This window comes from Pipistrellus hanaki, assembly GCF_964339955.1.
Source record: "Pipistrellus hanaki genome assembly, chromosome: 1".
In the NCBI taxonomy this organism is placed as follows: domain Eukaryota; kingdom Metazoa; phylum Chordata; class Mammalia; order Chiroptera; family Vespertilionidae; genus Pipistrellus; species Pipistrellus hanaki.
Window position 1 is genome coordinate 129291748 of NC_140503.1, and position 12082 is coordinate 129303829.

At 42.4% G+C, this 12082-nt stretch overlaps 1 protein-coding gene across 3 annotated transcripts in view; it reads left to right on the forward strand.

The window, feature by feature from the left end:
• Nucleotides 1-7828, forward strand: part of FBH1 (F-box DNA helicase 1) — a 39113-nt gene extending 31285 nt beyond the window's left edge. For all 3 annotated transcript variants that reach the window (XM_084868204.1, XM_084868205.1, XM_084868206.1), the window contains 5 exons: nucleotides 344-541; nucleotides 1597-1722; nucleotides 4225-4331; nucleotides 6744-6875; nucleotides 7401-7828. In XM_084868204.1, coding sequence (XP_084724330.1) covers nucleotides 344-541; nucleotides 1597-1722; nucleotides 4225-4331; nucleotides 6744-6875; nucleotides 7401-7571 — 734 coding nt within the window. In that variant the 3' untranslated portion in view covers nucleotides 7572-7828. The remainder of the gene's footprint in view (nucleotides 1-343; nucleotides 542-1596; nucleotides 1723-4224; nucleotides 4332-6743; nucleotides 6876-7400) is intronic.
• The last annotated feature ends 4254 nt before the right edge of the window (nucleotides 7829-12082 follow it).

Here is a 12082-nt window from a genome sequence, read left to right on the forward strand (position 1 = left end):
GCCGACGTTCTATCCACTGAGCCAAACCGGTCCCGGCCATTGCTAACATTTCTATGGCACTTTTCTTTTCATTACTGTGCTAGTTCAAATCCCTGTGAAGGAGGTAAGGATCCCAAGGGTAGGGCTTTTGGCCCTCAGTTTTGAGATGGAGAGGCTAAAGCACAGGTCATTTCACTGACTTGCCCAGGAGCACACAGTAGGTTAGTGATGTAGTCGGGACTAGAACCTGGATCTCCCAGCCTTAAGACCATTCACTTCTGCTGTTGGTTAGGAATGTTTAGCTGCTGCCACTATATGTCAGTGTAGCCTGAATCACTTTAACCTGTGTCTGTATTCTCCTTAGGAAACCTCTTTATTAAGGATAGGTTTATTAGAAAATGGGTGCACAAAGAAGGCTTCAGTGGCTTCAAGAGGTATGTGACCACAGCCGAGGATAAGGAGCTTGAAGCAAAGATTGCTGTCGTTGAAAAGTATAACATCAGGATTCCAGAACTGGTGGAAAGGATAGGAAAATGCCACGTAGAAGACGTGGATTTTGCAGGTAAGGAAAAGACTTAGTTCTTCATTTCCCACCGGGAGGAGAAACAGATGTTCTGTCAGGTCTTCCCATGCTTCTTGCTTGGGTGACGATCATGTGTGACCAAGGGCTGCTTTGTTGTGTTCCTGGCTTTGCCCGAGAGAAAGGAACAGAGCTTCCTTCTTCCTTAGGTTTCCTTTGGCTTCTGTTCTGCCTCTAAGCTGGTAGAATGGGACTTTCTAGTCCTAATTCGGCTGCTGTATAACCTTGGGTAAGCCATTCATCCCTCTTCTGGGTCTCTGTCCCTGTGTGTGTGAAACATAGGTGGTGGGCAAGTCGCTGTGAGCTTTGGAATGTGGTTCTGAGATGCACTGACCCACTGCAATGAATTTTCTGCTTTTCCCCTCATTTTTTTTATTCTTTTTTGCTCTCTCTCTCTCTCTCTCTCTCTCTCTCTCTCTCTCTCTCTCTCTCTCTCTCACTGTATTTTCCTCCTTTCTCACAAACATTACACAGGCAGGAAAATAAAGTTAGAGTTTAAAAAAAATGTTTTTATTGAATTTAGAGAGAGAAGAAGAACAAGAGAAACATCGATGTGAGAAACATTGATCTGTTGCCTCCATACATCCCGATTGGGGATTTAGCCCACAACACGGGTATGTGCCCTGACCAGAAATTGAACCTGACACCTTTAGACGCACAGGACAACACTAAATCAGCTGAGTCAGGCTGGCCTGGCAAATTAGAGGTTGCTTCCCCCTCCTCCCCCCAATATATTTTTATTAATTTCAGAGAGGAAGGGAGAGGGAGAGAGAGAGAAACAATGAGAGAGAATCATTGATTGGCTGCCTCCTGCACGCCCCACAGTGGGGATCGAGCCTGAAACACGGGCATGTGCCCTGACCAGGAATTGAATTGTGAGTTCCTGTTTCATAGGTCAACACCCAACCATTGAGCCATGCTGTCTGGGCCAAAGTTAGAGTTTAAGGGTATAGTAGGAAGAGTATATTTCTCCCTGCTCTTCTTGTTTCTCTTCCTATCTAGCCCCCTTCTAATGCTATGCTGTATTTTTATTCCAGAGTATATTTTGGGTACTGTACACAAAGCCAAAGGCTTGGAATTTGACACTGTCCATGTTTTGGATGATTTTGTGAAAGTGCCTTGCGCCAGGCACAACCTTGCACAACTGCCCCACTTCAGAGTTGGTAAGACTGGTCACACTGAGGATCCTCTTTAATAGTTGACTTGGGATTCTTCCTTGGAATGCCCTGCTTCTTGTTGGATGGTGTGGCCTCTTGGAAGGATTCTTCTAGAAGAAGAAAAAGGCAACTCCTAGTTTTAAAGTTTTTATTCATATACTGCATTTTTTAAGAAAAACTGTACTTCTAGAGCCCACCTTTCTTGGGGCTGCTTCTAGGGAAGTTATGTTTATAGCCTGCATCAACTGTTCAGCTTTGGGTTTTCTCCATCAGACTCAAAGAAGCTTTAAAATGTACAGCTTACCTGGTGTTTTTCCTTAATTAAATCTCCTTTTTATTGAAGAGGCCAGGAAATAATAATAGGTAAAATAGTAAGCATTCTATTATTTGCTGCTTGTGTATAAACTAGAGGCCCAGTGCATGAATTCGTGCATGGGTGGGGTCTGGCCAGTCAGACCTGTTGGGAGGAGGAGACAGTGGGAGGTTGGCTGGCTGGCCTACCCTGATCAGGCCTGATCAGGGCTGGGCTGGCTGGGTGGAGGGACCGAGGGCAATTGGCTGGTGTGGAGGAGGGGGGAACTATGAGGGGTGGGACCGGCAATGAGAAGGGGCTGTGGGTAGTGGGTCTGCTGGCCCTGCCCCTGAATGGGGCCAGGGGAGGGGCCGTGGGAGGTTGGCCAGCCAGCCCCACCCCCAATTGGTGTGGGGAGATATAATATGTGGGTGGGCCGATCAGAGTTTGAACTGGCTTGGTGGCGGGGAGGCATGGGCCAATCAGGGTGGTGGGGGCTGATCAGGAGTGGGGCTGGCCATGTGGAAGGGCTGTGGGGGGAATTGGCTGGCTGACCCCACCCCCTATTGGGGTTGGAGGGCAATCAGAGGTAGGTCTAGCAGGGGGCAGGGGCTGCAGGGGGTTGGCCACTGGCCCCACCCACTGATCGGGCCAGTTCACTGGCTGCAGTGTGTTATAGTGACCAATCATTCTGGTCATTGCAGTGTTTAGGTCGCTGGCTTTTTATATATATAGATTTATACTCAAGGCTAGTTGTTAAGCTCTAAGCATCAGTGTTATTGTTTTGGTTTTAAATCTTAGAATAAAACCACTTGAAGTTTTCCCACAAATAATCAAAAGCTCTCAGTTAACTGTGGATTCAGAATTTGGGGCACAGCATACATTGGCAGGCAGAAATAGAAACACTAAAAATTTCTAAATATCTAATGAATATAGTCATAAAATGAAAGAAAGACTTGGTATTGAACATAAAGTGGAGTGGTGAAGAGGAGTGGCCATAGAGAGTTAGTTAACAATTGCTTTATATTGGGGAAGAGAAGTTTATGTAGTATACTACCATCTTTTCCCCTCCTGCTGGTCAGTACATATTTACATATATATATATTGGGGACAGCTTTTTCTTTCTTTCTTTTTTTTTTTTTTTTAACATATTTTTATTGATTTCAGAGAGGAAGGGAGAGGGAGAGAGATAGAAACATCAATGATGAGAGAGAATCATTGATCGGCTGCCTTTTGCACCCCTCACACTGGGGATCAAGCCAACAACCCAGGCATGTGCCCTTGACCGAATTCGAACCCAGGACTCTAGTCCACAGGTTGGCGCTTTATCCACTGAGCCAAACTGGCTAGCTAGGGCAGGGAATAACTGTTTGAGATGTGATTCACAACCCTACAATCCATCCATTTAAAGTACACAATTTAATGACTTTTAGTATATTCACAGGTCAGCTGCTCTTTATTGCATTTTTACCATTGTGCTAGGTATTATAAATGAGAGAACTGAGAAGTAAGGTAGGCAGTAAACTCTTGTAATGTTTTTCTTCTCTGGTTGTCCTTTGACAACATAAGAGAGTTTCACATTGGCCCGAGTAAGAGAGAAAGCGTCAGGAAAAGGAAAGAACTTGGGTTTCAGAGACTTGAGCTAAACTCCTGGACCCTGGATTAGCCATGGTCCATTTGTCCAAATGCCTTACCTTCCATAGGTTTCAGCTTTCCTAGCAGTCCTCCAGGGTCATCGTGAGGAAAACTGGGAGAATGAACTGAAAATACTATGAACTGGGCCACATCACAGGTGTTGATAACCAGTGAACTGGTTCCCAGAGGCCACTAGTAGTAGCACTAACTAAAATTCAGTATTTTATGCCACTAGCCTGATAGGTTTTTGTTTATTTTTGGAGTTGGTGTTTATAGGAAAATTATGTATATATAGCCAGCAGATCTTTTTTGTTTGTTTGTTTCTTTTTTTAAAAATTTCTTTATTGATTAAAATATCACATATTTGTCCTCAAACCCCCATTCCAACCCCCCCACCCCCCAACTTATGTTCCCACCCCCTTATTGTCCTCGACCACTGGTTAGGCTCATATGTAGCCAGCAAATCTTGAGTGTTTCTTTTTTAGGGGTGGTGGATGAGGATAGTTAACCTTTAAATGAGAATATAAATTCTTGTTAGCAGGCCTTTGAGTTGATATATTATTTCCCTTTACTTTCTCTAGAGTCGTTCTCTGAGGATGAATGGAATTTACTGTATGTCGCAGTCACTCGTGCCAAGAAGTGTCTCATCATGACCAAATCGTTGGAGAACATTTTGACTTTGGCTGGGGTAAGAGGAACTGGTAGCACAAATTAGTTTAACAACGTTGGGTTTTATTGGGTTTGAATAGGGATCACCCTTTCCTGGGCTGGAAGAGAAGGGTGTCTCTTTCTTGAGTGCACAGAGGCCTATTGCTAGCGCAGGAAGTGTCCTAACCAAAGAAACAAGCATGTAGGTTCTTTTCTAAATTCTTTCCTGATCTAGTTTTAAAAGTTCTTTTAAAAATATCAGCTGTGCTCATGTATTTCTTATTTTCTCCCTTACTCGATTAGTGCTTAACACTCTTAGGGGAAAACATGGCAAGAATGTTTTCTGTGTTTGAACTTTCTCCCCCTCACTCCCTGGTTCTTTTTGAACTCGCAACTGTTGCTGCCACCAATAGACTTCTCCAAAGAGAACATGTCCTTGCAGGGGAGAATATGCATTCAGGCACCTGGCCTCTTGTCACTGGCTGAGATGCAGAAAAGTATCAACACTCCCACACTCTCTTATTTCCACCTTTTATGGACTGGAGTGTAAGCCAGTTCGTCTTTTCAACTCTGTTGGAAACTAGAACAGAAATTTGAGCTAACAGTTACTACTTAGTCCATTTTTCTCTGAACCAAAGATACTTAAGCCTGAAAAGTACAACATAAGTAACTCAGAATTGAATATTTTTTGAGTGCCTATCATGTGCCAAGCACATTTCTAGGCACTGGAGCTGTAATGGTGGGCAAGGGACCAGGCCTGCAGAGGAGGGCAGTTAGGGGTGACCGGGCTGGCAGAGGAGGGCAGTTAGGGGTGACCGGGCTGGCAGAGGACGGCAGTTAGGGGTGACAGGGCTGGCAGAGGAGGGCAGTTAGGGGTGACCGGGCTGGCAGAGGAGGGCAGTTGGGGGTGACCGGGCCTGCAGGGAAGGGCAGTTGGGTTCTTGCTTTAACAGAACTCCCATTGTAGGTGAAAAAGACAGACAATAAACAAGTAAATAAAAAAGGATTTTTCTTTTATTTTGAGGAGGATATCAGAGCTTAAAAGGGAGAAACTATGCAGGTAAATACTCTAACCAGCTGGAACAGCAAAATCTTGTCTAAGACCGATTATCTTGCATTTATATCGAACTTTGTTTTTTCAAGTTTCTGTCTTACTTTTCTTCCAAGCTGCTCTGAGTCAGGCCTATTTGGCCATGAGAAAGTTTCTTGCAATTATAAATCAGCTGCATGTTTCCCCAAGCAGCGTGGCTTCGCCTGGGCCTCAGTGCGTGTGTGACATCTCACCTTGTGTGGCAGCTCACGTGGCAGAGCTTGGGCTGAAGTCTTTCTCCTTGGTTGCACCCTCAGTAGCACTTGGGTTACCAGTGGAATTTCTTTTTTAACTTTTTTTTTTTTTTTTTTTTTCTGATTTCAGAGAGGAAGGGAGAGGGAGAGAGAGATAGAAATATCAATGATAGAGAATCATTGATTAGCTCTTTCCTGCACGCCCCCTACTGGGGGTCTAGCTCGAAACTTAGGCCTGTCCCCTGATCGGGAATAGAACCTTGACCTCCTTGTTCCTAGGTCAGTGCTCAAACAGGCACCAGTGGAGTTTCCAGAGATGATATAGAGCAGAGTTCTGTGAACTTTTGTGTAAAGATCCATACAGTAAATATGTTAGGCTTTGCAGGCCATGGTATCTCTATTGCATCTATTCAACTTTATAGTTGTAGTAAGAGAGCAACCACAAGAATTCATTAATAAATGAATGTGGCTGCATTCCAATAAAACTTTATTTACAACAGGCACTAGTCTGTATTTGGCTCCCTGGTTGTAGTTTGCTGACCCCTGGTTTAGAGATAAGTGTGGCTTTTCTTAATTTTAGGGAGTGAAATAGAATAATAATTATTAGGTACCAATAATCTCTACTTACGGTATCTTTTTTTAAAGAGGTGTAGGTGATGGCATCGTGTGCCTTTAGATTCCTGAAGGCCAGGGGTACCAGTGAAGCTTTGCCTCCTGTGATAGTGTTTTTGCAACAGTGCAGTGGTCCATCTGCCAGTATGTTATACAGTTTGATGTAAGCCCTTCACACTTTTTTTGGATGATGGAGTTTCTCCACAGCTAATGGTCTTTGTATCTGTGAGAGTATCGAATACCCAAGATGTCACTAAAGAATGTGGGTGGCTTAGATGATTTACCTATTCATTCAGTTGACAAATATTAATTTATAACACCTGTGTCATGTGCCAAGCATTGCAGTTAGTGCTAGGAAGTTGGGGTAACAAAATCAAGTAAGGTGCATGGTGATCTCATAGAACCTAGAGTCTAGGAGGGAAGCATTAGGCAGTTTTAGATCTAGCAGCAAGATTTTAGGAATTGGAGTGTTTCTAGTGCCTTAGTTATTAGAGTTTCCAAATAGAATGTGGCAGAGGTGTTGCTATAATTCTCTTTCCCATTCTTTTCTTTTTAGGAGTATTTCTTGCAAACAGAGCTGACAAGTAATGTTTTAAAAGCAGGAGTGGTTCACTGCTGTGTGGGGCAGTGCAACAACACCATCCCAGCGGACACTGTGCTCACCATGAAGAAGCTCCCCATCACTTATGTATGTGGTTTTGGCCGCAGCTTTGGCTTTCTATAGAATTTCGTCCAATCATGTGTTTTATTGCACGTGAGCTATGTGCTTTCAGAGCTTTGGGTGAGCGAGATAAAAGAGGAGTTTGTATGATCCTTCTCAGGGGCTTTTCATACATAAGGCACAAGAGATGTCAGATCTGCGTGTCAAAATAGTCATACTGACATAACCAATGTGTGTGGCATTGGCTGGGAGGTTGGGTTGTGACTGACACTCCGAGGAGAACTGCTTCCCTGGAGGGTCTGGTTAACTTGTTCTTGGCTCTTCATCTCTTGCCTTAATAAATTTGGGTTTCTGCTGTAAGAGAATTTGATAGAGTGAAGTCCACCCTAGATGACAGTGCAGTTGGAAGTTACCTGAGAGGTTTGCACAAGTCTGAAAATACCAGAATCATAATACATAGTCCTTTGACAGCATGACAGCAATTCAGCATTTCTTGGTATAATCCTTGTTCTTTGATTGTTCCCATCCTCTGTTCCTTATCCCTCACTGCAGAGCAACAGAAAGGAAAACCAGGGTGGCTACCTCTGCCACTCCTGTGCAGAACAGCGCATCGGGCCTTTGGCCTTCTTGACTGCCTCGCCCAAGCAGGTGCACTCCATGCATCGCACCGTCGAGAACATAGTGCTGCCCAGACACGAAGCTCTGCTTTTCCTCGTCTTCTGAAAGCCAAGAGGAGCATTCTTCATGGTACAGATTGCCTTCCGTGGACTCCAGTTACTTGAAGAAAGCCAGTGTGGGATAGGGTTCACCCGAGACTGAACTCACTCACAGGGCATTTTTGAGGAAGATGAAGCCAACCAGAGTTGGACCTGCCATTTTTCCATTCCCTACGGGTAATCAGCTTCCCCTACCCCTCCTCCATGCACACAGGCTGGGGAGATAAGAGATATTCTTTTGATTATTAAAAAAAAAACAACAAACCACCACAACCTTTTATGTATTTAAACTTTTATTACAAGGTTTCAATTAAACAGCCATTGTAGAACTGACATACCACTGTGTGACACCTCCCTTCAGCCCTGTTGTTTTAAACTTTCTCCAGCTTTCTCTTTTTTCCACTTTTTCTAACAGCTCAGTCACTGTTCACACAATCAGCAAGTAGAGTGTGAGACTTAATATCTAGGGTATAATTGCTGCTTCAACAATGAGATTTTCATGCTGGGGAGATTCACACTTGTATAAGAGATAGTGTGTCTTGGTCATCACGGGGTTCACAGTTTAAACAGGGAAGCAATATCATACAGAAAAAGACAAGCACAAAGTAACAATAGCTAGACTTCCTGTGTTTCTCACAGGTAGAACTAAAGGTGAGAAATATTTGAGAGGGTAAAGGGGGTCAAATGTAAAAAATAAAAGGAGGCATTACTGAGTAACACCAGAAAATACCTTACTATTATCTAATAATTTGAAACGAAAAACAAACAAACAAAAAAATGCTTGAGAGGGAAGCAGAGTTGGCCAGCCAAGGGGTTACAGGAGGAAGAATAAAAGTAGGTAGAGGTGAAAAGTTGGTACCTGGTTCGCAGCCTGGGGAGTCTGGGTGGTTTTAATAAAGCTATTGTTATAGAAACCAGTGAAAAATTTACATTGCTTAGATGTCCATGGATCTGCTATTTTTACAGCTTTGCCGTACAGCACTTCAGGGATGCAGATGGCAGGTGAGGGAGTTGGCACGGCATTGCCCAAAGAGCTTACCACATCTAGTGTCTGAGCCCACGAGTGGAGTCCAAGAGCACACCTCATAGCTTCAGTTGTTGCAATCTCCCTTTAACTTCTCCTCCATCAGGCCTCTAGTGGAGCTTAGATGTGGGCTGGTGAGTACAGCAAGGGTGCTGTTGGATTGGGCCAGGGGTGCTTGGAAAGGGTGAATACAAGTCACTGTTTGCATATGGAGGGAAATTCACAGAATTGGACCTAAAGACAAATTTAATGAGAAAAGGACAGGACTCTTTTTTTTTTTTTTTTTTAAATATATTTTATTGATTTTTTACAGAGAGGAAGGGAGAGGGATAGAGAGCTAGAAACATCGATGAGAATCACCGATCAGCTGCCTCTTGCACACCCCCTACTGGGGATGTGCCCGCAACCAATGTACATGCCCCTGACTGGAATCGAACCTGGGACCTTTCAGTCCACAGGCTGACGCTCTATCCACTGAGCCAAACCGGTTTCAGCTGGGGACAGGACTCTTTCATCTACTTGAATGGTATTTCAGGCTTAGCCTTATTTGATGCTTATGGATGACCTGGAATAAAAGAACAAGGGAAAGGAAATTATGTGAATTTAGATTGGTTACAGTATTCAGTGTCATTCAGAAGAGTGGTTTGGGCCCTGGCCGGTGTTCTCAGTGGTTAGAGCATCAGCCCATGCAACAAAGGGTCACAGGTTTGATTCCCGGTCAAGGGCTCATACCTGGCCAGCCTGCAGGTTTGTTCCCCGGCACGGTAAGGGCATGTACGGGAGCAACCAGTTGATGTGTCTCTCACATCAATGTTTCTCTTTCTCTCTGTCTTCCCCCCTCCCTTCCTTCCACTGTCTCTAAAAATCAATAGAAAAAACATCCTTGGATGAGGATTAACAAAAAAAAGGGAAAAAAGAGTGGTTTGGGGGAAGAGTGACAAGAGAGAGCTCATTAACACGTTTCCTGGAAGTCTAGTTCTGCCAACCAGAGAGGAAGCAACTTATTTATTGGGAGGACAAGTCATTTACTCAGTGAACTTCACTTAGCTCCTGTTGTGTGGCAGTTGCTATGTCAGTGGGTATATGGAATCAAAATGTGGTCCCTGACTCACGGAGATTGCAGTTGGTGTGATTGTAGTTTGAGGTGAAAAGTGTTGGAGAGAGGGCTGCATAAGTGCTCTGGGGATGTGAGGAGTGTCCTTATCAGAGTCTAGGGTCAAGGATTGCCCCACAGTGCTGTCACTGTGTTTAATAATAGAACAATTAGTGAGCTAGCTCTTAAAGAGTGAAAGAATATTCTAGAAAGAAGGAGCAACCTGAAGGGCACAAAGGATGTGTGTGGTAATGTCACTACAAGAACAAAATATCAGCCAGTGCTAGTATTTTGGTACTTATCTTGAAAAACAATAGAATCTAGGAATTAGTACTGGTATTTCATTTTTTTTAAATTAATTTTTTAAAGTACATTTTATTGATTTTTTACAGAGAGGAAGGGAGAGAGAGAGTTAGAAACATTGATGAGAGAGAGTTATCGATCAGCTACCTCCTGCATGTCCCATACTGGGGATGTGCCCGTAACCAAGGCACATGCTCTTCACCGGAATCGAACCCGGGACCCTTCAGTCCGCAGGCCAACACTCTATCCACTGAGCCAAACCGGTTTCGGCTGGTATTTCATTTTTTAAGTATTAGTACTGGTATTTAATTTTTAAAGAATTTTTTAAAAATCAGTAAAACTAAATAGTGTGTTTCAAATAGAAAAAGCAATTTTTAAGTACCCAGGAAAAAATATATATTTTAAAAATAAGTGTTAAATGTCCATTATCATTTTAATATAAATGATTAGATGAGAAGAATAAAAGCATTACTAAAAATATAAATTATTATCTACATGAATATGAAAATCTATTAGATTATTTTTGAGTATAGTCTTTAAAATAAGAAGCTCTCATTATTTCATTTAGTTGTGAATATACAGAGATGGGCAGAAGTATGGTTACAATTATTTGTATGGAAAAAGACATGGGTTATGCTTATTATAAGAACTTTATTAACACTATATCGTGTACTCATTACTGTAAAAAAATTTTTTTTTGTGCAAGATTTTCTGTAGAAGTTTTTTGTTGTTGTTTTTTAGCCATAGTAATTGGGAGAAAATAAGGAAAATAATTAGAAGCTACTTTAAAATATTTTGCTTTGGTTTAATAATTTTTTTAAACAATTCCTCTTATTTGATAATTTAGAGGAGATCTTTTTAAATGTAAGAATCTGCAATACATTGATATTAAGTTCTAGTTTTTTGTTTCAGAGAAAGCATTGTTGATTTGTTTTTATCTTCTTTGATTTTTGTCATGTATGTAGACAGTCTGATGCAGAGTTACCCATATAAAAATATATATTATTATATCATATTCCATTGTTTAGAAGGTATTTGTAATAAAATAAAAATATTTTTGTAAAGAAGTGCTAAAATACCATAGGTTATTGTAGAATATGTATTAGTTTGTCCTTTCACAGATTTCTAAAAAAATAATGAGGTGGTGGTATTAGACCAATCTAAAATATTGGCATATAGGTTTTTTAAAATATCACAGAATACTAGCAACTAAAATTTCAGTTACTAACGGAAAGAAATTGTAGGAAAAGCTTGGGTAAATAAGATGTGGCCTCGCTGGCATAGCTTAGTGTAGGGGTGTCGAACTCAATCAGAGAAGGGGCCAAAATCTAAAATCCAGCCTAAATCGCGGGCCGAATGGTTTACTGAACAGTCATAAACTGACAATGTCATAAACTGACAGCGGAGTGCAGTGATGACAGCGCGGTGCGGGCCACATTGCAAGGCCTGGCGGGCTGGATTTGGCCGCTGGCCTTGTGTTTGACACATGTGGAGCCTTAGTGGTTGGGTGCCAATCTATGTACCAGGAGGTCACAGTTTGATTCCTGGTCAGGGCACATGCCAAGGTTGCCGGCTAAATCCCCAGTGTGGGTGTGTGGTAAGCAGCCGATCAGTGATTCTCTCTCATCATTGATATTTCTCTCTCTCTCTCTCTCCCTCTCCCTTCCTCTCTGAAATCAGTACAAATGATTTAAAAAGTAAGATGTGTATATGGCAAGAGTAAGTGTATAGTAGCAGGCTACCTAATTCAAGAGAGGAAAGAGTTCAAGCAAAAGTGGTCTTCAGTATCTAGTTCTATAAAGAGACCAAGTTAGATAAAGCTGGACAGGTGTTCTTTTAACTGATACTCAGAAAGCCAGTGGCAACATTGGCCCGGCCAGTTTTAGTGAGGCTAAAAGCTAGACTGTAGTGGGCTAAAATGTGAGTGGGGGACTTCAGGTTCTCTGATGCACTCACTAAACATGTATTTACTTTGGTTGCTTCCTGAAACCATACTAAAATGACAATAAAAGGAGTTTTGAAAGGTCTAAACCCATAAGGGCAAAGAAAGCAGAAAAGAAATGATAGTCACAAAATTTTTGAACGTTGGAAAGTAGAT